This window comes from Bradysia coprophila, unplaced genomic scaffold (genome assembly GCF_014529535.1).
Source record: "Bradysia coprophila strain Holo2 unplaced genomic scaffold, BU_Bcop_v1 contig_138, whole genome shotgun sequence".
In the NCBI taxonomy this organism is placed as follows: domain Eukaryota; kingdom Metazoa; phylum Arthropoda; class Insecta; order Diptera; family Sciaridae; genus Bradysia; species Bradysia coprophila.
Genome location: NW_023503409.1, coordinates 6,089,950 through 6,116,523, shown reverse-complemented (window position 1 = coordinate 6,116,523; position 26,574 = coordinate 6,089,950). Strand labels below are relative to the sequence as shown.

General features: G+C 34.8%; 1 protein-coding gene across 1 annotated transcript; it reads left to right on the top strand.

Annotated features, from left to right (window-relative positions):
• The first annotated feature begins 2,848 nt into the window (after positions 1-2,848).
• Positions 2,849-8,252, top strand: LOC119073746 (fork head domain-containing protein FD2-like). Its single transcript, XM_037179405.1, has 3 exons — positions 2,849-3,283; positions 7,537-7,786; positions 7,854-8,252. Exons 1-3 carry the CDS (start codon positions 3,000-3,002, stop codon positions 8,196-8,198), a joined length of 879 nt encoding a protein of 292 aa, XP_037035300.1. The 5' UTR covers positions 2,849-2,999; the 3' UTR covers positions 8,199-8,252.
• The last annotated feature ends 18,322 nt before the right edge of the window (positions 8,253-26,574 follow it).

Here is a 26,574-nt window from a genome sequence, read left to right as displayed (position 1 = left end):
CGCGATGTTATTTTAGTTTTGATATCACAAACTTTGTCACTTGAATTAATTGCACACCAATCTAAGCAAATTCATTAAAAACTTTCGAAAAAAATTAAATAAAAAACACAAAAATAAAAGTGACGGCCATTTTGTCTATAGCCATAATTTCAATTTTTTCAACTTCGACGAACACCAATGGCCGCACAATTTTATTTTTGCATTTTTCACTTATTTTCAAAAACACTTAACACTTTTACGTTTATTATCATATATTCACTTCACTTCACAGCAAAATTTATTGAAACACCACCAAAATCGACAAATATTACGCAAAATATTAATATAGCACTTCACAAAAACAAAACAGTCGAAGTAGTTTGTCATCATGTCACCAAAACAGTAGTGTTGCCAGTGATGCTTTCGGGATTAATAGGTCTCTTCCAAGGCCGTTCAAAATGTCAATCGTCATCCACAGAGAAGCCAACACAACCTCACTTTGAAGTTTTAACGAACAAATTTGTTTAAGTTGCGGTTATGTTTGATTCTGTGGATGACGGTCGGTTGTTTCGGCCTGTCAAAATTCGTTTTTACCGTACGATGGAAGAAACCTATATAATGAAGAAGTGTGAGCCGATTTCATCAGCAGACTAGATTCGTTTTTAAACGTTTCAATGCAACAACAGATATTTTTGTTGGTTTTGTTGTATCGGTAGTTTTTATGTTTAGTCTGTTTAGTATTAGTCTGGCAGTGAATGAAATAGCGCGACATAAATGGTGTGAAATTGTGCATTAATTTAGAATAATCTCTTGATATTCAAGAGTCTGCCAGTTGTCTACTGGAAAATGTACTCGTAACAACAATATTCCGGGTGGATAGGCAATAAAACAGCATACATTGGATGCTGCTTGGTAGTTCATTACGCTCGGAATCAATTTTGTGAACTCGCGAACTCACTCGTGTGGTTTTAAGCAACTCGCTTTGGAAACGGTTATTTTGACTCGTGTAGTTGCTACACTTGTCAAAATAACCGTTTCCAAAGCTTGTTGCTTATAACCACATTTGTGAGTTCGGCTCGTATCACAAAATTAATCCCTCATGTAATGAACCACCTCCGCAGCATCCAATGTAATCTACTTTTTTTTTACGATGTAGTGCGCTTGAACTCATGTATTTTATGGTCTCAACTTAAAGAATCGAGATTTAAAGTTAAAATAAGAGAATGTCTCAATGTCCTTTGATAACTTCATCAGTCAAAGAACCAGACCCACCCATAATAAGGTGGGATTTAGTTTAAATGTGTCGTTTTTTTATATCGGCGACGTCAGTTAATTTTCAGCATTTGCAAGTTTTATGTCCTCTGTTTAAAGCAAAATATCTTAACGGAAACCTGTTCATTCTAATTGATTTAAAAACTCGACACAACATAAACGAACGCATGTATTGAATACATTGTAATTGTGGGCGGCGTTCAGCCTGAACAAATTATTCATTTTTGATTATTAATATCGTAGCGAATCAAAAAGTCCGATTTTGTTTTTTTTCTTAAGAAAATGTGAATATTTATTTTTAAACATAAAAGTCGAAGATTTTACGGTAACGCCTTCATAGTCCAAAACCAGAGTAAAGCGAGAGTTAAAAGGTTTAATTATATTGTGTGTGTAATTCGGTATAAAATCGATACAATTATTTTATTTGTGCGGTAGTTGCATATGAGAATTTAGGTATTATCACAAGGGATCTTCTTCCAGTATTCGACATATGAGGTGCTGAGGATGTTTAATATAATATATTTCTTAAATTATAGTAGATTACTATACCAAGGAAGTAATTTGATATCTCGTATACAGATCGTTATACGAGATATCAAATTATTTCCCTTGTACAGTATGCTATTTTACTTTACGAGCGAGGTAAAAGGTTTTCGCTAGGGAGGTAATGGCTATATTACCTCCCTAGTAAAGTGAAATAGATTAATAAATATATTGTTTTGCTCACTAAAGACGGAACATACAAGAAAACAGAAATCTCTGCACTAAAACATGAATATAAACCAAACCTGTCACATATGGCTATTCATCTGTTATCGATCACGACGACAAAAATAATTACAAGATCTGGTTAATATTGTCCTTTATTTAGGAAAGTACATGTTAAAAAAAATTGAAGTACAAGATTTGAAATCAACTGATTAAAAATACTTTGATCGATTGAAATAATAGATCCGACCGATATTAATACTGGTCATCTGCTTGCCGTCTGTAACAGGTTAAGATCGATCGATTTTCAAATTAAATGCAATCCATCACCACTACATCATATTACTGTTTTTTGTTTGATAAATTAAATTGAAACCAATTAAACTGGTTGACTTGTTTACAAAACATTCCATCAAATCCAAACAAATGTTTTGAAAACACATCGTGTGATTTTTCTTTTAAATGAAACGTAAAAAAAATCTCTTTTGAATTGTGAAAATATAAGAAAAACAAAGATCAAATAGGCGGAGTTTGCTGTTCCACATCGAAATTTAATGGATCATCAACGAATAAAGGAGAGTCGCCGACATGATCAATATCAGAGAGAAGTGTGTTTCAGTTGCTGTACTGTTACTGTTATGAAAATGAAAGATTTTTCTGTTTAAAACATACAAACGCAATATGTGTTTGGTTATTGCTATTACTTACCAACAAACATATACTCGCATGTGAACGAGGATTTTATTTTGATGATTTTATTACCCATGTGCTCTGTTTTTGTTCTGCACTAAACAAATAGATCATTTTTATTGAAGCGTTAATGATCGTTTTGGTGTTTTTCACTTTGTGGGTTTAAACGTTTCGGTGATGGTAGTTTCAACATAATTTAAGAATCAGTTTTTGGTAGACTGTTGTGCGGGTTAGTTGTCGGACTAAATACATCAGACAAAATAATAATACTCTAATAGTGTTGATGAAACGATCTTCTTGTTCATACGATTGTAATTTATTACGTGCTACAACATTGTTCATTAAGGACTATGCTTCCATCACTACCGTCACATTTTTCCTCATACGCTTCAACATTAGAGCAATTCGCTGGATTAACACAAACTGAATTTTTAAATGGACGTTACTTTCATACCGCGAATCCATACGTTGGACTCGGTGGATCATTTTGGTCGTTGCCATTTTCATTAGTTAATACTACACATCGTCCGGAAAAACCACCATTTTCATATATTGCATTGATTGCAATGGCTATCAGCAATTCGCCCAACCAACGACTGACACTCAGTGGAATATACAAATTTATTATGGAAAAGTAAGTTTTACCGTATAATTTTCTAGATGAGAAAGGGAGAGAAGATATCACAAGGTTTTGGGTGATGTTGTGGTTTGTTAAAGATTCCAGATTCCGCACAAGCGGGCAAAAGCAAAATTCACAAAATAAAAATCTAAATTTTCATTGGCTTAATAACTCATAAATCAGAAAACATGTCAAATTTCACTCTACTCTCACTGTAGATCCTTCTTTGATCTGTTAATCTTAGTTTAAGAAAACGTAGATCGAGCTTTTTTATCCATCTTTCAATCTGCTAGCTATTATGACAATAATGACGGATTTTCTGCTCTTTGATCTTTCTTTGAGGATAAACAAAGCCTCAATTTTGATTACGAAATTTAATAGTCTATGGAGTCAATCGAGAGTTTTTCGTAGGACACGGTGCGGTTGAATTAATTTTAACTGAGCATTTCGATGCACTTTTGATATTTTTCGATATTATTAGTCAGCTCGGAGCCCTGAACAAGGTTCCACAAAAATTTTTGATTTTCATCCGTATTTTCGGTGACAGTGGTGCATCGTCCATCCTGTCTACAGAGAGAGTGGAGGAAAACTGGTTGTGGTTTCAATCGATAGTGCCTGAAATTCTAATAACAATTGTACAAAAATGTGGTACCCTAAGTGCAAGTGAAGCCGACAGAGACATGCTAAAGTTGAAAAAACGTGATTTTCAAACAGTCATAGAGGCGTGGATACATGAGGGATGAAGCTAATAAATAGTTCTAGCAGTAGAGCAACATTTCCTCTACCAATGACCAAAAAATTATTTTTGGAGACCAACTACATAAAGGCCGACAGTTGCTCAAAGTTTTCCCTCATATTTGGTAAAATTTGCAGGTTTCAAAGGTACCTGAGACGCACTTATTAAAATTTTTTGTAATTAAAATGGTTAATTATGAAATGCTGGAAGTCTCAGCTGTCCATCGACACCACACATGCAATGACTCATGTCAACAGTGCCGATATGTTGCTTGAATAAGTGAAATGTGTCCTTCCACAACGAAATTTTGTGCATGATTTGAAATATCTATATAAAAAGCAAAAAATCGATGTTATTTTGCTTTTTTCGTTGTTCCTATAACTTTGTTTATCAAACAAATCCTTCCAGCAGTGTTTTCAAAGACTTTTCAAATCAAGCACAAAATTTCGTCGTAGAAGGACACAATTCACTTATTAACGCAACATATCGGCACTGTTGACATGAGTCATTGCAAGTGTGGTGTCGATAGACAGCTAAGACTTCCAGAATTTCAGAATTAACCATTCTATTTACAATAAAATTTAATAAGTGCGTCTCAGGTACCTTTGAAACCTGCAAATTTTACCAAATATGAGGGAAAACTTTGAGCAACTGTCGGCCTTTATGTAGTTGGTCTCCAAAAATAATTTTTTGGTCATTGGTAGAGGAAATGTTGCTCTACTGCTAGAACTATTTATTAGCTTCATCCCTCATGTATCCACGCCTCTATGACTGTTTGAAAATCACGTTTTTTCAACTTTAGCATGTCTCTGTCGGCTTCACTTGCACTTAGGGTACCACATTTTTGTACAATTGTTATTAGAATTTCAGGCACTATCGATTGAAACCACAACCAGTTTTCCTCCACTCTCTCTGTAGACAGGATGGACGATGCACCACTGTCACCGAAAATACGGATGAAAATCAAAAATTTTTGTGGAACCTTGTTCAGGGCTCCGAGCTGACTAATAATATCGAAAAATATCAAAAGTGCATCGAAATGCTCAGTTAAAATTAATTCAACCGCACCGTGAGGAGCGAACAAAACTTAATTCGTTATAAAACTGTCACACACGCCTAATCATCTGTTATCGATGACACGGTATGGGTAATATTGTCCTTTATATAGGAAAGTACATGTTAAAAAATTTGAAGTACAAGATTTGAAATCAAGCGATTTAGTTTGTTGAACAATAAGTCGTATTTGATTCTTATGACTAGAAAAGAGAAAAACCCTTTCAAGGATCAATTTTATCTCAGTTTGGGTTGCATAACCTGCCATGTGAAGGAATTCACTTTGATTTGATTTTCCAAACATTTTCGTTGACTTTAGGCTTCAGATTTCACCCATGTTTCTTCTTACACATTTTTTAATTAAAAGATCTGGTATTCGCACAATCAATTTCAATAGGTGTACGATTCACACAAAATTAAAATTGTTAGTTGCACCAGAAGTAATTGGTATACATCATGCTTCTGGAATAGAAGAAGAGAAAATTTTTGTCAGTTTTGCTTCAGGATTACTTTCGTATAAATCGTAATTTTTTCAGAACCACTGAAGATGTACAGTTAATGAAAATATGTTTTACTCAAAAACGTGAGGTGACGAACCTTTACCTCAACTTTTTGAGTAAAATACCCCACTTGGCAATGGAAGCAATGGTGGAAAATGGTACTCGGCTACGAGTTAAGTAATTTACTATTATTTGTTATACGATGTTTTGTCAACCTCGACTTCGCCTAACATCTATATAGCAATATTTTCCCTTAGATACGTGTTACGAAAATAGATATTTGGAAATTTCTTTACAAATTCGTTTGCAAATCAATATTATTACACATGGAAATGATGTGTGGATTTTATATTTTTCTACGACATTTCAACCGTGTTTCAATATCTATCGCAAAATTTTCCTGTCACTAACGCGTCCAAATACATATAACACTATTCCACAAAACGTGTGGCGTCACAACAGGATATTTACATGTTTACCTCGAATGCCGTACTTACTGGAACACTTGATTTTACGAGCCCGACGGTGTTAAATTTGAACAGTTTACGAAGTTGTAACACTTCAATAGTACTTATTGTCATTTGATTAATTGAATAGGAACTCGCGTTCCGTATTTAAAAAAAATAATTTTTCATAAGTTTGTTCCTTGCGTTGGACGAATTAAAACGTGTGCACTGCAAATAAACACACAACGTGTTTTCCGTAATGAAAAAGAAATTTTCTTCGTATTTTTAATCAGAAATATGGGTTTTTGTACTCCAGGGTGTAAAAATTCATTTTGAATGGGTAGATGTGGCGACATTTGGTGTAAAGAAAGTACGTACAGTCCCTAATACATGCCTAAATGGGATTTTGATGAACACGACTTGTGCGAACAGCAAGTGTGTCCTCAATATTATGATCGAATCTGTTACTTTTTTTGATAGACTGAACGACGATCTGTTCCTTCAATTCATTAATTTAACATACATTTTAAGCCTTCTAACCAGGGCTCAGTTTAGGGATTTTTTTGCAGAAAATTTTTGAAAACGTCCTAATTATTCGGATTTCTCGGACTTAAAATTCCATTAGGAAACGTGTTGTTTTCAAAACAACAAATTAAAATTTCTTGCACCAAAAAGCAACAAAACCAAATTGTTGTTTATCGCTAGGGCTCTAAGGGAAGTTCTGATTCTAATTTGATGCCAACGTTTTGCAAATTTTTCCACAATACTATAATAAAAGACCGCAATAATTCATCAGCTGTTTTTGTCGTCGATAACGGTTGACATACTATGTCAATGACATAGCCATTTTTAAAAGGTTAAGGCTACACATACTAATTCCTATTTTACAGTTTTGCCTCACTTTCCCATTAACATTTCGTCATAAGGAGTCACAAATCTGTTCACATACAAAGTACCAAAAAAGGATGCAACATCTAACCGAAAAAAAACTTCAATATTTAGAGCATAAAAAACTGGAACAGCAAAATCAATTTGCCATTCTCGTTGAATAATAATAATAAACATATAGTGTACCCAATGCAGTAAACTCATTCATCTGCATTGGTTTTATACTATTTTAACATTATAACATACAATGTGCATAGATATATGTTATACATAACTGTTTGCACCGCATAAAAACAGCTCAAGTGACAATTCTACCTGAGGTTTTGTGGCACATGTTCAAAGTAGAACAGAAACAGCAGAAAGTTATGGAATTTCGACAATGTATTTAGAGCAGGAACGAAATGAGTCCTGATTTTGTGTTGAATGTGTGCTGGGTATTTTGGTTTTCAGGTCGTCTGAGCACTTGTTAAATATGGTAAAAAAAAGCACGGAAACGTTTTTGTTGAATTTTGATTCTTGATTCACTTAGTTAATGCTAATTACTTAATTATGGAAATGGAGAGATAATTAGTCTCGATAGTCTAGCATTGTGATTGAAAAATTTCGTAGCTTACGAAAACCTACTCACCGATCAATTCAATTTAGGTTTCCGTACTACCGCGACAATAAACAAGGCTGGCAGAATTCTATCCGACACAATTTATCGCTAAACGATTGCTTCTTCAAAGTACCTCGAGACAAATCGAATTCATCGGATGAAACGGACAGTATTGGTAAAGGCAGTTATTGGATGTTGGATGCGTCGGCATGTGATATGTTCGAACAAGGAAATTATCGGAGACGGCGAACAAGAAGACAAAGACATACCAAGCTTCTTCTATCGGGGCCAATACAAGTAAAACACTAACTTAAGACATGAGCGAGATAGTAAAATTTGAATTTTTGTTTTTTATTGATTGCAGTCACCCTTTCCTTACCACGATATTCTACCCACGACGAATGACCAACCAAATCAATCCGAATTAAATACACCAATACGGAAAGATGAGGATCAAGACGATTCGACCGACGAAATACTGCCCGGTGTCGAACATCTTCGACAGAATTATTTCGCCAGATTGGACGCTTCCTTGGATCTGTTGGTGCGGAATACAATATGTTCCAGTTTGGTGAATGCAAGAGCTGCAAACGAAGTGGTCCAGAAAAACATCCAAGAATTGAAGAAGTGTTCCAGGAAGGAGATGGAGAAGAGTAGCACCAGTAAGTCGTCTCTATTTACAATAGAAAATCTGATCAAAAAAGAGTAATTTTTATCGATTTTGTGTATTGATACGAGTTTGGTTATAAGTGGAATAAAAAGCGGTGACAAAAATCGGTGTTTATGATCCTGGCTAAACTATTAAAATCATCTGAATGTGCAGCGCAACCATAAATTTGTTGTTAAAACGTAATATAATTGGATCTATGCAATTCATAAAAATGCTTCGAAAAAGTTCGTCCTAACACTAAGTTTGGTATTTTCTTAGGCAACACAGAGAAGTGTTCGTAAAGAGTGCATATACTTTGCATGCACCACTCGAAGACACGTTTTTATATTTTCGGTTAATTAGATGATAAATTTGAAAACTTTCTACAAATTATCACTCTGAACGCATCTTACAAAGTAAGCATATGCTTGCTAACCATAAACACAAAGAGCCTTTCAGCGTTGTTCCACCAATCTTTCTCAAGTTGCATTTATTCCGACCAAAAACTTTTACTCCAAATTGCTGGAAGCAACTGGAACCGAATTTCTAATTTTCAAAACTTTGATAGGATGGTTATGCATAGTGTCTTACGAACGTCTACCGAATATATTACATTTTGCTTTATTAGTGTGCAACAGTCTCCTTCGTTTGTTCCTATTTTACAAGTTTTAATTTAGATTAAAGTCCATTGTGTGTATCGCCGTACGTAGATGTGCGATTTGTTTAATAGAATGAAAAAAGCAATTTAAATTCATCGATAAAATGGTTGCTCCGCACACATTGTTCTATTTTCCATGTGATCACTAAAGTAACCACCAGAGCACAATAGATCCGTATAAATAAAACGATAGAGAGAATTAACTAAAATCAAGCAGCTCAACTTGACAAATACCCAAACTCCTTAACTCTTCAAGCACCATCCCGAATTCCTTACCATAGTTTTGTGAGACATTTCTATTTGGGCGACAAGTGTACCCAAGACGATAATCACATGTGTTACGGTTTCTGACTTTATCGCAGACATGAAACGAATATTCCGTTTTACTTGTACTCGAAATTCAACATATAAAAGGTTTTAATATACATCACGAGCTTTCACATCAGAAAACATCGAGCACTTTATGATTTCCTAGAATTAACTATATACTTCGGGGACTATTTGTAATGGAAGAAGATGTTGTTAAAACTCGCATTCCAAGACATTTAAAGTGTCTGGTTTAATTACCCTGAAATTAGTTGTCGTTAAATCCTTTTTTGGGCGAAATAAAAATCATGTTTTTTTCTGGCTGTTTTAGATTTCACTTCGTATAGTCAACGTTATCCTTTCATTAATTCAGAAATGGTAGACTGAATGAGTAGTCGAATTAATTTTAATAAATCCCCTCTTTAAAAGGGAAATAATTTTGTGCGAGGAAATCTCAGCCGTTCATATATATTCCGTGTGTATGATCGGTATATGATGTGATGGTTGTGTATAAACCTGTGTGGGAACGAAAATGTATTCTGTGAAATGTACCTTGTAAGGATAATTTAATTTAATTTAATTTAATTTAATTTGGTTTATTTATCAGAACAACAAGGTAGGTCCTTATACAAATGTTCATAGACTTTTCATAACAGTAGATTAACAAATTACAAAAAAAAGAAGAATTACAAATGACTAGCGTAATAAACAAATAGAGCCTCAACAACGAGATAAGGATTACGATAGTGAAATGAACATTAAAAATATAAAAAGGCAGCATAACATTGGACTGTACGGGGGTGGGCAGAAAAGCATAAAAAGAAATAGTACCGACCCTAATGCTTGTGTATCACTGTGCATAAAAAAATCAAAAATAAAAAAAATAAAATAAAATCGATGAGTGGTAGGTCTATGTAGCCCCGGACGATGCTCACACACGCTGTCGAACAAAACGTTCAAAACACCGATTTTTGAAGGATTTCAGTGTTCCAGTCATTTTGACTTCATTCGGGAGCAAATTGAATCTCGAAACTGCATTTACGAAAAATGACTTGTTGTACTGGCTTGTGGTATGAACAGGAATTATCAAATGATTAGATCTCGTTGAAACTTGAATGCAGCTAGTCAGATACTCCGGCGCCTCATTGATAACTAATTTGAAGACCATCAACAGCGAGCGGTACTTGAGGAACTCCATCAAGGTGCATCCCAGCAAACGACTTACACATTCGGCAATGCTGTCATACCTTCCGATGCCATACACAAAGCGAATACAGGCAGCAAAGACTCTCTCAAGCACTTTGACGGACTTTGCGCTGATATTTGACGAATATATCGAGTCACAGTAAGTGAATAGAGGTAACATTAGCGTCTTGACTAGCATTGCTCTAGTTTGTTGCGGTAAAATATGTTGATTTGCCCAAAGGCTCCTCAGTCTGGCGAACACCTTTGCACTTATATCGTTCACATGCGCATTGAAGTTTAGGTTAACGTCCATCTTCAATCCCAGATTGCACACATTGTCAGAGTAATTTACTAGCATTCCATTAATAAAAATGTTCGGCATCACTCGTCTCACAGCATTGTTCGCGAATACGATAGCTTGAGTCTTCCCAGCATTCAATATCAATCCATTCTCAGACGCCCAAGCGCATACAGCATTAACGTCAGCATTTATTTTAGAGAAAGCATCTTCGACATCTTTTTCAGCAAAAGCGTAGTATAGCTGAACATCATCGGCAAACATGTGATGTAGCATATGACGTAACGACTGTGGTAGATTATTAATGTACAGCGAAAAGATGAGCGGCCCAAGAACGGAGCCTTGCGGAATGCCTTGATGCACTGGAATAGGCTCTGAAACATGATTTTTGATCACTACACATTGTCTACGATCATTAAGATAGTCCCGCAGAAACGACACAGCCGATGTTGAGAATTTGAACTCACTCCGGAGCTTGTCTAGAAGCCTACCGTGCCTAATAGTGTCAAACGCTTTAGTAAAGTCAAGCAGCAGCAGCACGGTGAGACATTTCCTTTCAAACGCTCTTCGAACATAATCAGATAAATTCAACAACACTGTCTCAGTGCTGTGCTTCATTTAATTTAATTAAAAAGGATACGGCCGTAAATGTTATGTTATATGTGCGATGTAATGCCAGCGAAATGTGTGTTGTTCTGTAATAGCATTGACTGTTTTTCAGATGTAAATACAAGACATTAACATTATGACGAAGGAGCTCGCACTGATATTTGCTCGTACATCCACCAAAACACAACATGATTAAGAAGACATGGAAAATCTAATCATTTTGCCCAAATTTTAACTATTGCTTAGCCTATTGACTGTCTATCGAATTGCTGATCCTTGTCATTATTATGTTGACGCTGTAGCTGTAGTGGTACGTGGTAGTGACATTCGTTCTTTCGAAGCAATTGCCGTCGTTATTTTACTGGATGGAAGTGTTTAAGCTGAAGATTTCTTTTTCCTAGGTAGTAACCATGTTGCGTTTGTTGGTCAAATTTATACCAAATATCCTTCACTATTCACAGTCAGAGCTTAAACTTTCGGCTATTCATCTTATTAGGTTGCGGTTCTCAACCTAAAGAAGTTAGCTTATTTCGTATTCATTGCGAGACTATTCATCTGTTATCGATAACGTCGACGAAAATAACACACGAAAGCTCTGACTAGAGTGCTAGCAAAATGTTACCAGAAATGAAGTACAAGATGTAGTATGCAGTAGCAGTAATAGAATCGATACTGGTGATATGTTTGTAAGAAGCTAAATGTCTGCCAAAGAAATCTGATTCTTCGAACTTTAAAAATTAAAGTGACGCACAGGAATATGACACTATTTGCATCGGATCAAAGTCTCGACCATGCCATTCAGACCAACTAAAGCCGAAAACTAAATCATTTTGTGCCATGAAATCTCAGCGTTCACATATATACATTCGTGTGTATCGTCGGTATTATGGTACATAAACCTGTGAGGGAACGAAATGTTTTCTGTGAAATGTACCTTGTAAGGATAATTTAATTAAAAAGGATACGGCCGTAAATGTTATGTTATATGTGTGTTGTAATGCGAGCGAAATGTGTGTTGTGCTGTAATAGCATTTGCTGTTTTTCAGATATAAATATAAGATATTTGTTCACTATTTCCTGGTGCACACATACATTTTGGGATTGGGAATTCTGTTTCTATAGTTTATACATACGGCCGTAACCATATGGGGTGTTGTTTCAAATGTGTGTTAAAGTTGAAGAGATAACTTGAGCGAGTTTATTTTGTATCGTCTGAAGCACTGTCGAATGAATACAATGAACAGCCGTGTAGACATGAAGTTAACATTTTATTGTAGGTTTGTACCTTTTTATCAGTTCCCTTAGATGGTGTTTATATTGAAGGATATATTCAATGTGAGATAACCGAAGATATGTGTTGAATATAAGGACCTGTTAGAGCTTTGCCGAAACCGGAATTTTCGTATTAACTATGAGAATACTGTATGCGTAAAAAAATGCCGTATACACGGCGGATGAAATGCGGAACATAAGAGAACAACACATGATCACACGCGAAGATAATTTTCCGTTTTTTTGTGTAGCCTTTTTCGAATTTTCCGTTTTAATAAAATTTTGGTGGAAATTGAAAATTGTTTATTCATCCCGGTGGAGAATGGAAATGTGTTTTTTTATTGCAAATAGCTTTTCGTAAATACGTACGGTTCAAATGGCATTTCTTGAATTTAAAATATGGAGTATCTGTGATCGGAGTTAGAACGTCATTTCCGACTTTTAACTTGTTGCTTAGTTGACGAAAAATTTGAAATAATAAAAATTGACAAATGTCGAGGTAAGAATAGTGAAGAATAGGATAAATTTAAAATCAAATTAGAGGTAGATCTGTGGAAATGCGAGAGGGCGGGGTCAATTAATATTTCAGTCAATTTAATCGGTTCGAAGCAGGAGTTGGAATTAGAATATTTTATTGAGTACCTCAAATCACACACTAAAGGAATTATGACCACCGACTGAAACATAATCTCTTCATTCACATTATAATTCAAATACATTTTTTTTGTGTGATAGCACAATAAAATCAAGCTTATTCATGTAATTCTATTTAGATAATGCGAAACACAAGGGAGACCGACCAAATTAAAACACTCTTTGTCAGCTAAAATCGTTTGAGATATTAAGAAACGACAATAAGCGTCTCGAAGCCCTTAAACATAGTCGTCCCGTCCCCCCCAAAAAAAATGTATTACAAAGTACCACCATGTTCGTTCAAAGCATATACTTGTATAAAATACGTAAGAGTGACAGAAACTCGTTAACTGACTGCATAAATCTTGTTTGGACTTTTAAAGGGAAATTTATTATTATTGCCACAATACTTCATTAATAATTTATTTTTATTTTATTTTTTTCGTTTAGTGTGCTTCATATCATTTTGGGGGCATTATAATGTTGGATGCCGTCGGTAGGTTATTTTTGGATATTTTTGTCAGTGGTTCGGCTGGCTTTGCAAAAGGAAAAATATGTGTGTCTAAGGGAAATAAAGTTATGTGGTTGAAAAAAGCACTAGTAAATTCGGTTGTGATTTGTGGACGACAAATCTTGGAGATTTAAGGAATTGATAACAATTACAATGCTTAGTTTCTCGGATAGATAAATACCGAGTTCATGTTTGAGCGCTCTTATTTATTAATGTTTATTGAAATCAATTGTGTGTATTGTATACACAGCTGGTAACTGGTAATATTTGGAGATTTGATAACTGTTTCAGAAAATCACTCTTTGGCTGGTTAGATCTTGAGACTTATAGAAATAATTTCTGCTTAGTTCTTCATGCCTCATCATTGTGTGATGTGACATACAAATAAAACCTTTATCCGAAAGGATACAACTTTTCAAAATCCGTTGAGCTCTTTCTGTGATTCTTGAAACACTTTTCTTTGATCAGGTCCAGCGCTCCTGGGAAATTGATGAGAGGGCATTTAATGCGAAGGAAAGGCGCCAAAAAGCTCTAGTAAATGGCGTTAATATAAAAAAATTCAATGAAACTGTGGCTTTCCAAGTCGCCTCTTGTGGCCAGTCCGGACCTGTCCTATATTAAACGTTTTGTATCTAAAATCAACAGACCTGTCAACAATTCTTAAGTCTTACTATCTATGCTACTCTCTCCATGTTATCCTCTTTCTCTTAATCAGTTTCTCTACTCACTCTCCAGGTTTCAACAAAACAAAAGAGCTAAGAATGTGATATTAAATATTAACTCTGAACAACCTGTTAACTTTACCATAAAGTCTTAATTGTTGCACATATAATACGATTTCATGGAAGTCTTGATGATGAAGGCTTAAGATGAACGTTAAATTGAATTGAAAGCTTTTGTACAATGAAATTAGACAAAACCTTTACCCGTTTAGAGATGAGACAAGTGTATCGCAACAAAATCGGTAAATATGCTATTTCATTTGTATAAGGTATGTCTTAGTAGTGACACTCATACAGAATCTATCCCTTCAATAGTTTGGTCATACATTTCGCTATTATAAGAGAACACTTTCCAGTCGTCATCGCTCATTTTTGTCGACAGCAGATGACTATTTTAATCGGGAGGAGGTATTGGCTATTTAACTTGATTTTAACGCCATGTTACTGGTATAGGAAAATATTGGAAGATGCGGGGAGGGAATCTAAAATTCTTTTAAGGACGGCCACTCTACCAGAAAGTCTTCTTTATTTACGCACTTCGCCTGAAATTATGTGTTTCAATTACCCATACGACTTTCTTGTGACACATAGTTAATAAAAAATTCAATGCGTAAGTGTCCACTTTTTTTTACTTAAATTATTTCTGACAAATGCCGCCACATATACATAAATTTACGAAAGTAAACTATAGGTGAACCCCTTACATGTTGAGGGATTTCACAATGTATGTGGCACGCCATTCGTTATTCTCTTATACCGACCCCATGGGAGCACTTGACGAAGTTCAGAGAAAATCTTCAATCTCACACGAGTAGCCAAAAAAAAGTGTATATCGTTTCTGTTCCGTAATATATGAACGCTGATAATGCTCAGTATGAAATAGTGAAGCCCTTTTCTGTCATATTATATTTAGGAGGGATCGACATTACTTCGTTATTTATGATAAGTGGTAAAGGTTTTCAGCGAAGAATTTCTTTCAAAAAAAATTGCAATAGTTTTGCAGTCATTTCGGTACATATTTATGTAGTTGGTGAATATGGATTTTTTAATAAATAAATTCTCAATTCAGTAGCTACACTACAAAAAAAAAGGTTAGACAAAAAGCCAGACAGCTCCAAGCTTTAAGCACACATTTTGAATAAAGTGTCTGCGCATCGTTTTCATTAAGAATTTTTTCGTTCCAAAATTATGACAAAGTTCTGAAACAAATGCAAAGTGTACTCTAAAAGATAAACGATATAAGCTAATATAACCATTTTAAACAAAAAAAATCTTCCAACGAAATAAATGTTTAAATATACAAACGATCTCGTTATCCGGTGGATGTCGCACTCAGTGCACGAAGACATATACAGAAATTTAACATTTAAAATTCTATCCACTCTTTACATAGAAAATTTGCAAATTAAATTCAATTTGAACATCATCTGTTGCATAAACATTGGATTTTACTCTCGGTTTTTCTTTCTAATATAATAACGTGCATACAATGAATGTTATATGTGAACACAGAAACATTTAAAGGATACACAGGGTGTCAGTTCACTTTTCGTATGAAACATTTTTTTCTTATTTTCACACATTTTCAAGCACGTAATCTACAAATGGAATACAAGTTCATTTCCAATGTAAGCCGAAAAAATTTCAACTTATCAATAAAACAACGATGAACCCTCTACATTAATACCCAACTTTTTGCTGTATTTTAGCTATGTAGCGCGTGTTATATGGAAATAGTTAAATTGTACAGATCCATACCGTTAGTATTTCATTGAAAAGTACACAAAATCAATGGTATAATAAGAAATAACGAATATAATTTAACCTGACATAAATTCCCTTTTTGAGCAGCAATTAGCTAATTAGATAACTACGCATTACCGTTTGAAGTGTTTACGAAACTGCTTATGGCAATGTATCCATAAATAATTTTTTTTCCTCTGAAGAGCTAAAACTGCTCCAATAAATTTTAAAGATACGTCGGAGCACAAATGAAAGATAAATTGAAAGCGTTTCTATAAGGAGCGTATGAAGCGATACGAACAGGTAGTTAAGAGACATTTTGAATGAAATTAAATCAAAAATTACAGCTGTGATGTATGTTGGTTGAAGTAAATACGAGGCACTGATTTACGATGCACATAAATTAAAAAAGGAATGAAAACGACTTGAAACCAGGCATCCCTAACGTTATAACTTTACACAAAAAGTTCCAAGTTGTAACGTTATTGTTTGGATTTTTGTCGTTACGTTGCAATTCGTAACGTTACCAGCACATTACAATCTATCTAAATTTGTAGCCTACATTTAGGCGGAAAAATATTCGTTTTTTGATGATTTCTCTGAACCAAAATCTTTTTTTGAAAAATTAAAACCATTAAATCATTACAACACGCAAAAATGTGTTACTTTTAAAGGAAAAATTGGAATGTGCGTCATAACTTAAGCCACTTGGGGAAGCCTGTGCAGATTACATAAATTTACATAATCTGCAAAGGTTTCTCCAAGTGGGATCAGTTTTCACCCACAAATCAATTTTTCCTTTGAAAGTAACACAGTTTTGCGTGCTTTAATGGTTTCACTTTTTCAAAAAAAGATTTTGGATAAGAGTAATAATCAAAAAAAAACGAATATTTTTCCGCCTAAATGTAGGCTACAAATTCGCAAAGGGTCCATTGCTCGTAACTTTAAATTTTTGGTTTTGATTGCAACGTTATATTTTATAAGTTTTCGTAAAGTTGCTGAACGAAAAAATAACGTTATGCCGGAACCATACTTGAAACGTCACGCGACAGACAATAAACCAAGAAATTGAAAGATGTTTTTGGATTTCAGTTGCGGTCGGTAAGCAATGCAAGAACTGATATCCGCAACACCTTGTTATCAGTAGTAAAATGTATAAGAAATGTAATGTTTGCAACTCGTTCTGTACAAGAGATAATTGAGACTGCAATTTTCAATGGAAGGCCGAAATTTTTCGATAGGAGAATGCGCGGGTAGTTCTGGTACGCTTCATTTCGTTGTAAGTCTAAATTGTAGTATAACGGTCCATCAGATAATTAACTTTTGTACGGTTTGTTGTAAGTCTAAATTGTAGTATAACGGTCCATCAGATAATTAACTTTTCTACGGTTTGTTTTTATACTGGTATAAAGATTCAAAACTAACACCATTTAGCCTGAAAGATTTGCTAATTACGAATGATGTAGGAGAATGGAACGTTTGTTTTCTTATTATCAGAACGAAATAATTGACTGAACGTCAAAAAGACAAATGCTATACACATCACATAATGCATAAATTCATAAAAATAAAATTAATAATTTCGTTAGACAAAGAAAAGAAGAAGAAGAAGAAGAAGAAAAAAACTGCAGACAATCCAAATTCAAATAAATTGCTAAGCGAAGCGTTTCAATCCTCTTTTGTTCTCGAATTTCATTCCCTTTTCCTTATCATGACATGACATAACTTATTGCAATAAACTAATATCAAAGTCTCTCGTAAAAACAAAAAAAAAAAAACAGAAAGAAAACCCCACATACCGAACACACACAAAAAAAAAACGTTTTCTTTTAACTGTAGGCTATGCAACATAAAAAAATGTATTATGTTTATAGCGAACCATAAAAGCGTGGCTTGAATATATTTTGTGAAAAACGTTTATATTGTGAAAAAGCATTTTCCTTCAAAATCATAATATACCCCCCCACATAGAAATCAACAAAATATTCGACACACATGAGTATACATAGGGAAAAAAAGCAACAATGTTACTTTGAGTGAATGTTATGAGCTTCGAAGCTTATGTATGTATGTATGCTGATGTGTTTTCTAAGAATAAGACTATGTACGCAACAATACTCAACTTAGGTATTGCCAAGCAAGGACTCACGATGAGGAAAGAAAAAAAGTATATTTTATGTACCGGCAAACAAGCAACCTGTAGCCCATAAATTAAATAAGAATTTCTTTGGGTTTATGGGTGTTTATAAAATATATTGTTAAGGGTATAATATACTGTTATTGGATGTATTTTATATATATATAGAGAGAGAGAATATATGGATAAGGATAAAAGGGACGAAAGTGAGGCCTTTTATAAAATACACACAAAGATGTATATGGTATACCTTTATTGAGATCCTATCCATCTATATCTGTACGCATTTATACTGATATATAAGTCTTGAACCAGTCTTCAAGCAACAGGCAATTTGTATAGGTTAGATCCGCCGCCCACACAACACTAACATTAAAAATATTAAAAATCAACAAGTTCATTTTCAAGTATTACCGAACAAAAAAATATTTGCTCCAATTAACATTTTCATGGCGGTAAATCCTCTTATGATTATTCGGTATTATATATAGAAAATCCGTACTTCAATATGTCGCATGTACCATGCATCACCATACATTCAATATATATATAAGAGAGATAAAACTTTACCATTAATTTCATTCACACAAGCAGACACTTTCAAAAATTATTTCAGTTTGCTGGAAATTGACAGATTTTAAGTACCTAACTCATCTGAACAATTCTTCAATGTCAATCCAAATTACCATGTAGATGCATAGATTTGGGATTTCTACGACAATGAAAACTGAATGAGGGTTTCGTTATCTTTAGATTTACGTACACCATAATATTCCTCTATATTCCAATGTACTCCTGGTAGTGGGTGTTTTTGTGTATGACTATAAATATAAATTTGAACGATATGTCCAACAAAACATTTCGTTTTGTGTGGGGAAATATCAAGAGTAGAGTGCACGATATTTTGCTAGAGTGGGTGGATTAGAAATGAGAAAGGTAAAGTGTTTAGTTGGTATTGCTAATTTTACCCTTTCCCTCATTCATTTGTTTGCTTGTTAAAATTACGAAGCTATCAGTCTTGTGTACCCTTCGGTACTAAAAGATTTTTTTTTAAATATTATTTTCCTGTACGCACGGATGTAGCAGCGTTTAAAGTGTGTTGGAAGAAACATTTTCATAACAAATATTTGGCAACATTAATTAATAGTTGCGTTTTGGTGTTAGTCGTGTTGTAATAATTATGATAATATTGATACTGCCCCAGTGAAAATGTCGGTCTCACGAGACCATGAAATACGTATTCTCAACGGTCTAATTCCAGTCTCAAAATTGCTGGAATTCTCAATTAGGTCTCAAAATATTTTTGTTTTTGCTAAAATCATTTCGGATGAACAAATGAGAATACCGTAGACCAAACGAGTAGTCTCTTTTCGAATATTATTTCGCCAGACTGTGCGAGACTGGATGAGTCGTCTCGTTGCAGTTATATGTCCAGATCGCTTGAGACGGAACAAGTAGTCTCTTTGCTAACATTTATTGGTGAACTGTGCGAAACTGGATGAGTGGTCTCGTTTGAAGAAAATATTTTCTTCGATATCTGAGACCGGTTGAGTGGTCTTGTTTGAAGAAAATATTTTCTTTGATATCTGAGACCGGTTGAGTGGTCTTGTTTGAAGAAAATATTTTCTTTGATATCTGAGACCGGTTGAGTGGTCTCATTTGAAGAAAATATTTTCTTTGATATCTGAGACCGGTTGAGTGGTCTCATTTGAAGAAAATATTTTCTTTGATATCTGAGACCGGTTGAGTGGTCTCATTTGAAGAAATAATTTTTCCGATTTCTGAGACCGGTTGAGTGTTCTCATTTGAAGAAAATATTTTTTCAATTCTTTGAGACCGGTCGAGTGGTCTCTTTTGAAGAAAATATTTTTTCAATGCTTTGAGACCGGTCGAGTGGTCTCTGTTGAAGAAAATATTTTTGGCAATTCTTTGAGACCGGTCGAGTGGTCTCTTTTGAAGAAAATATTTTTGGCAATTCTTTGAGACCGGTCGAGTGGTCTCTTTTGAAGAAAATATTTTTTCAATTCTTTGAGACCGGTCGAGTGGTCTCTTTTGAAGAAAATATTTTTGGCAATTCTTTGAGACCGGTCGAGTGGTCTCTTTTGAAGAAAATATTTTTTCAATTCTTTGAGACCGGTCGAGTGGTCTCTTTTGAAGAAAATATTTTTTCAATTCTTTGAGACCGGTCGAGTGGTCTCTTTCGAAGAAAATATTTTTTCAATTCTTTGAGACCGGTCGAGTGGTCTCTTTCGAAGAAAATGCTAATTTTAAAAATAAATGCAACCGAATAGTTGAGGTTTTGCGTTCTTTTGGTTCGTTCTGCAGATCCAATGAGACAACTGTTTTAAATTAAATCAAACGTTTTATTAACAAAGGAAATTGAATTGGTCAAAACAACGAAAAAAGTATGAAAACGACGCTTTTTGCGTCAACAAAATGAAAAAAGATAAATGCGAATGTACACTAAAGGTACGAAAATGACGTTTTCTTCCTGTAGTACCAAAACCGTCACATTCACTCACCAAATTTAGTACCGAAAGAGCAACATTCTCCCCTACTATTTTCTCTCAATTTTCATTCCCGCTTATGTCATTTTCGATCCTATCTTATTCTTTCCCAAATGTGTCAAGTTGTTGTATGTACGCGAATGTAATGTTTTTAGTGTTTTGTGACAATGCATTCATAAGGATTGCTTTCAGCATTCATACGGACTGCTTTCAGCATTCATTCGGATGTCTTTCGGCATTCCTACAGATTGCTTATTTTTCGACATTTGTGAGAATACATGCACACGGAACGGACTTCTTTAGGCATTCATACGGATTACTTTCGGCATTAATATGGAATGCTTTTGCACCGGTATGTTGTTCAGTTTTGTTGTTATGTTTTGTTCGGAATGTGACTTTGGTACTCCAGGAAGAAAAATAGTATACAAACCACGGATCAAAAAGGTGTGTTTTAGACCACGGTGGTGAAAACGTCCTTAGTCTCCGCTCCGCTTCGCGTCGCTCCATCCCTGGACGTTTTCACCACCTGGGTCTAAAACACACCTTTTTGATCCTTGGTATGTAACATACTATTTTTGCGTCAACAAAACGAAAAAAGATAAATGCGAATGTACACTAAAGGTATGAACACGACGCTTTTTGCGTCAACAAAACGAAAAAAGATAAATGCGAATGTACACTAAAGGTACGAAAATGACGTTTTTTGCGTCAAAAAAGATTCATGCAAATGTACACCAAAGGTAAGAGACAAAGAGGTAACAATTTCTATTCAGGATCTTTGTCGCTCGTTTCTGATGATATTGAAGCAGATGTTTCTTCTGCTGAACCCATTCGAAACAGCAGCACCTCGGACAAGTCAATGTCTTCCTCAACAGCTTTCTCATGCTTTTGAGGATCACGACTCTGTCATTGGACGCCGGTTAGAGTTCAAACGCTTTTTGTTCAGACATTCCTTCACGTTAGCCTCGCTCTTGATGCATGTTGTGTGGTTTTTTATGTAGCCTAAGGATTTGAAGTGAGCGGTTAGAACATTTCACAACTCACACGAACCGGTCTCAGTAATCGAAGATAATATTTTCTTCAAATGAGACCACTGAACCGGTCTCAGAAATCGAAAAAATTATTTCTTCAAATGAGACCACTAAACCGGTCTCAGAAATCGAAAAAATATTTTCTTCAAATGAGACCACTCAACCGGTCTCAGATATCAAAGAAAATATTTTCTTCAAATGAGACCACTCAACCGGTCCCAGATATCAAAGAAAATATTTTCTTCAAATGAGACCACTCAACCGGTCTCAGATATCAAAGAAAATATTTTCTTCAAATGAGACCACTGAACCGGTCTCAGTAATCGAAGATAATATTTTCTTCAAATTTGACCACTGAACCGGTCTCAGAAATCGAAAAAATGATTTCTTCAAATGAGACCACTAAACCGGTCTCGGAAATCGAAAAAATGATTTCTTCAAATGAGACCACTCTACCAGTCTCAGAAATCGAAAAAATGATTTCTTCAAATGAGACCACTCTACCGGTCTCAGAAATCGAAAAAATGATTTCTTCAAATGAGACCACTCTACCGGTCTCAGATATCAAAGAAAATATTTTCTTCAAATGAGACCACTCAACCGGTCTCAGATATCAAAGAAAATATTTTCTTCAAATGAGACCACTCAACCGGTCTCAGTAATTGAAGAAAATATTTTCTTCCAAAAAGACCACTCACTCGGTCTCAGATATCGAAGAAAATATTTTCTTCAAATGAGACCACTGAACCGGTCTCAGTAATTGAAGAAATTATTTTCTTCAAAAAAGACCACTCACTCGGTCTCAAGCCGCCTGCCAATGAGACTGCTCATCCGACCTCGGAAATTGTAACAACGGTTCAAAATTAGAACTCCAAATAGATATATCTGATTTAGCAGCACGTGAACGTCGACGGCCGTCCAAATTGAAAGTTAAGCATCATTCGTCGCGGTTAGTACTTGGATGGGTGACCGGAAAAAACATTACAAATAAAAAAAGGTAAAATAAAAAAATTCAAATATTACTAACGATTCTACAATTTCAGTCAGTTTGGTCTAGCGAATTATAAAAAAAGTAAAGGGTAGTGGCCATCTGTGAACTCAACATAGAAGTACAAAAAAAATCTTCCGATAAATAACGAACGAAGAAAAAAGTTCTAAAAAGAAATCAAATATGAAAAGTCTCAAACGGTCTAGAAAAAACTGAAAAAAGAGAAGTCTCAAACGGTCTAGAAAAAACTCAAAAATTAGAAGTCTGAAAAAGTTTTTTTTTTATGACACTCATTTATCCTCATCCAGTCTCACAAGGTCTAACAAATCCAAAATGAGACCACTCATCCATTCTCACAACGTCTAACAAACCCAAAAGGAGACCACACATCCAGTCTCACAAGGTCTAACAAATCCAAAATGAGACCACTCATCCAGTCTCACAAGGTCTAACAAATCCAAAATGAGACCACTCAGTCAGTCTCACTACGTCTAGCAAATCCGAAACCAGACCACTCATCCAGTCTCACTACGTCTAGCAAATCCGAAACCAGACCACTCATCCAGTCTCACTACGTCTAGCAAATCCGAAACCAGACCACTCATCCAGTCTCACTACGTCTAGCAAATCCGAAACCAGACCACTCATCCAGTCTCACTACGTCTAGCAAATCCGAGACCAGACCACTCATCCAGTCTCACTACGTCTAGCAAATCCGAAAGCAGACCACTCATCCAGTCTCACTACGTCTAGCAAATCCGAAAGCAGACCACTCAGTCAGTCTCACTACGTCTAACAAATCCGAAAGCAGACCACTCAGTCAGTCTCACTACGTCTAGCAAATCCGAAAGCAGACCACTCAGTCAGTCTCACTACGTCTAGGAAATCCGAAACCAGACCACTCAGTCAGACTAGAACATCCTCAAATGAGTCTAAAGAGAGACGTCTCATGAATTTTGGATGAACTCCGATGAACTATTTCGATAAATTCTCGGTCTCAAATATTCTCAAAGGCTCGAAATACGTAGTCTCACGGCCATACAAAAGTTTCGGTCTCAAAAAGGGTCTCAAATACGTTTTTTTTTTCACCGGGGTGCAGCTGTAAAAGCACCACTTTGTGCTAAAGGTTTTTTTTTCTCTCTCTCTCTCTCTCTCTCTCTCTGTAATTGTAAAATCTAAAACTAGACCAACCTTAATCGCTGTGCAACCGAAATCTACAAATCAAAAACTTAATTTCAACATTTCAGCATTTTAGATTCAAGTTATAACAAATACTTTTGCAATTAACTGCAATATGCAAATTTTGTGTCTGCGAATCTAATCTTCATTTACATAATATACGTGAGATATAATATTTCACCGAATAAACCAAGATTTTCAAGTACTTAAAACTTGACTCCTACTTTGGAAAATCTTTTTTAAGCAATATCTGCACGCAAAATGTACCTGATATAGTTCATGATCTTAATGTGCTCTATTAAATTTCTTACACAATAAGTACCTATAAATGCATGCTCTAAGCACTATGCAAAGTAATGTTAAAACGCCTTAACTTCAATCGTGTTAGCTTCACCTGTCGTCTTAATATGAATCAAAAGAACATAAAAAGGGCATGGAAAGACGCTTTCACGGGGAAAAAGTTTTAAGCCGTTTTTGTTTATAAAATAATAAAGTTTTTAATCTAAATCTTCAAAAACCATATAGCACATAAACCAGAAGAGGAGTTGAAGGGATGAATTCTATAGCAACTAAGAGCGTGAAATTTGGTTTATTCCCTAAACGTTATGTTAATTTTATGTGAAAATAGATGGCTGTAAAATGTAACATCACTTTTGAAACCATCCCATATAGTGTGCAAATGTTAGTGTATCCGAATACATTGTATACCTTTTCCGTTACATATATATTGTATGTTCAATTGTGCAACCGCGAGAGCTTAAAAAATTTAAATGCTTATTCGAAACGGCAACAATGTTATGAAATGCCGGTCCGACTATATTTGATTTTTTAGAATAACTTCAAAACAAGTGTGTGGCGACACAAAACTAACCGTTACTCTCTCGTATTTCCAATTTTTTTATTTTCAACAAAGTTTGTATGGCTTCCTGTCCTAAAGGCTAAACCTTTTAATTGAAATTGTGTAGAACGTTTAAAAATTAATTTTATTATTCCAGAAGAGAGAAAAACATAAATTTCGGATGAAATGCACAGAAAGAGGTGCAAAAATTGCCTAAAGCTTACATTGTATGAGAAAGTTTAGTGTCGGAAAACTATTCACTTCACCTGTAAATAAACAAAAACCCAACACAAACATGACCCCATATCCACCCACCATGCGTCCGACACACAGCATGAATTTAGGTCGCAACATGAGAGTAATTGTGTAGTGTTCGACTGTTTAGTACTGGATGTGTGGATGCTATAAACCTAAGAAATATTTAAGTTGTTTGTTTACTGAAATGAACGCACTCCTGAAGGTAAATAAATAGCCAACACCAGAAACATATCAAAGTTTCTAACACTGCACATAGTTAGCACACACATGCCTGCAAGAAGTATCAAACAATTTAGCCATTTCGTATTGTTGACGATTCTATTGCAATGTTTTGTGTACTCTAGGGATATTAAATAAACTAAAGTCACATGTGGATTATACACTCACATATCTACGTATAGTACGATGGTGCGACTAGTATAAATACATAGCACAATCCTCTTTTACGAACGATATTTAAGGAATTCTAAGTGTGTATATTATTCAAAATGTCGTGTACCCTTTTTAGTAATGGTTGAGTGATTTTATTCAAGATTATATTGTGTACAAGTTGAGTCAAGCAGAGTTTTTGAGATCCAACAAATATACATAGAACATAACACACATAGAAATAGTGAAGAAATGACGAGGATGTTAATAGAATTGAATTTATATATGATTTAAAGTCAAGTGTTTAGGACTTTGTGTGTTATACGAAAAGTGGCATGACGAAAGACCATAGTCACAATAGTACAACTGAAAATGGTTTGTTTATTCGAAAATACGGAAATTTTATGCAAACAAATAGATTGAATTATTGAGAATTAGAATGAGTTACTTAAAGTGGGTACATCGAAGTAAATTTCCGCATTCTATCTAGGGTCACAATATCGATGCACGAAAGAAAAGAGTTGTGCAATGTCCGAAACAGAATATCAGAATATATTCGTTGCAGCATTGCATGTTCTGATCAAAAGTTAGTCCAACTTTTAGTTAAATTATATCTCAAATTGAACTGCGTTATAAAGTAAATGTCCAAAGAGCCTGAAGGCTATATCCGATTCTTCCAATGTATATACATTTTGGAGAGTGTAAAAGTCAATTTATGTAGAGAAATTGTCTTCCAGCATAAACGTTTTAGGTATTTCGAACCGGAAGAAATTCTTTTCCCACACAGATAAATATGGACGTAGTTCCTAATCTTTTTGGGATTAACTGTACGCGACCGAATGTTTTTTAGAATTTAAATTTAATTCCTTCAGGGATCACTTTAACTTATCCCCAAATGAGTAATCCCTAGTGGAATTAAATTTTAATCTTTTAGGACCTGACTTTGCACTGAAATGAAAATCTCATTTTAATCCGATTAAAATGTTATTATAACACTTCATTTTTATGCTAAGCCTAGCATCACAAGGCAGAATGGAGCGTCGGTAGTCCCATTGAAGTTTTAAGACCAAATAAATGTCCATATCAAATAATTTTTCTCACACAACCGCATCTTATTCGTAAATCGTGAAAGAACTAAATTAAAACACAAAAAAGTGTGACTTCAATTCAATCAAATAAATGGACGGAAAAT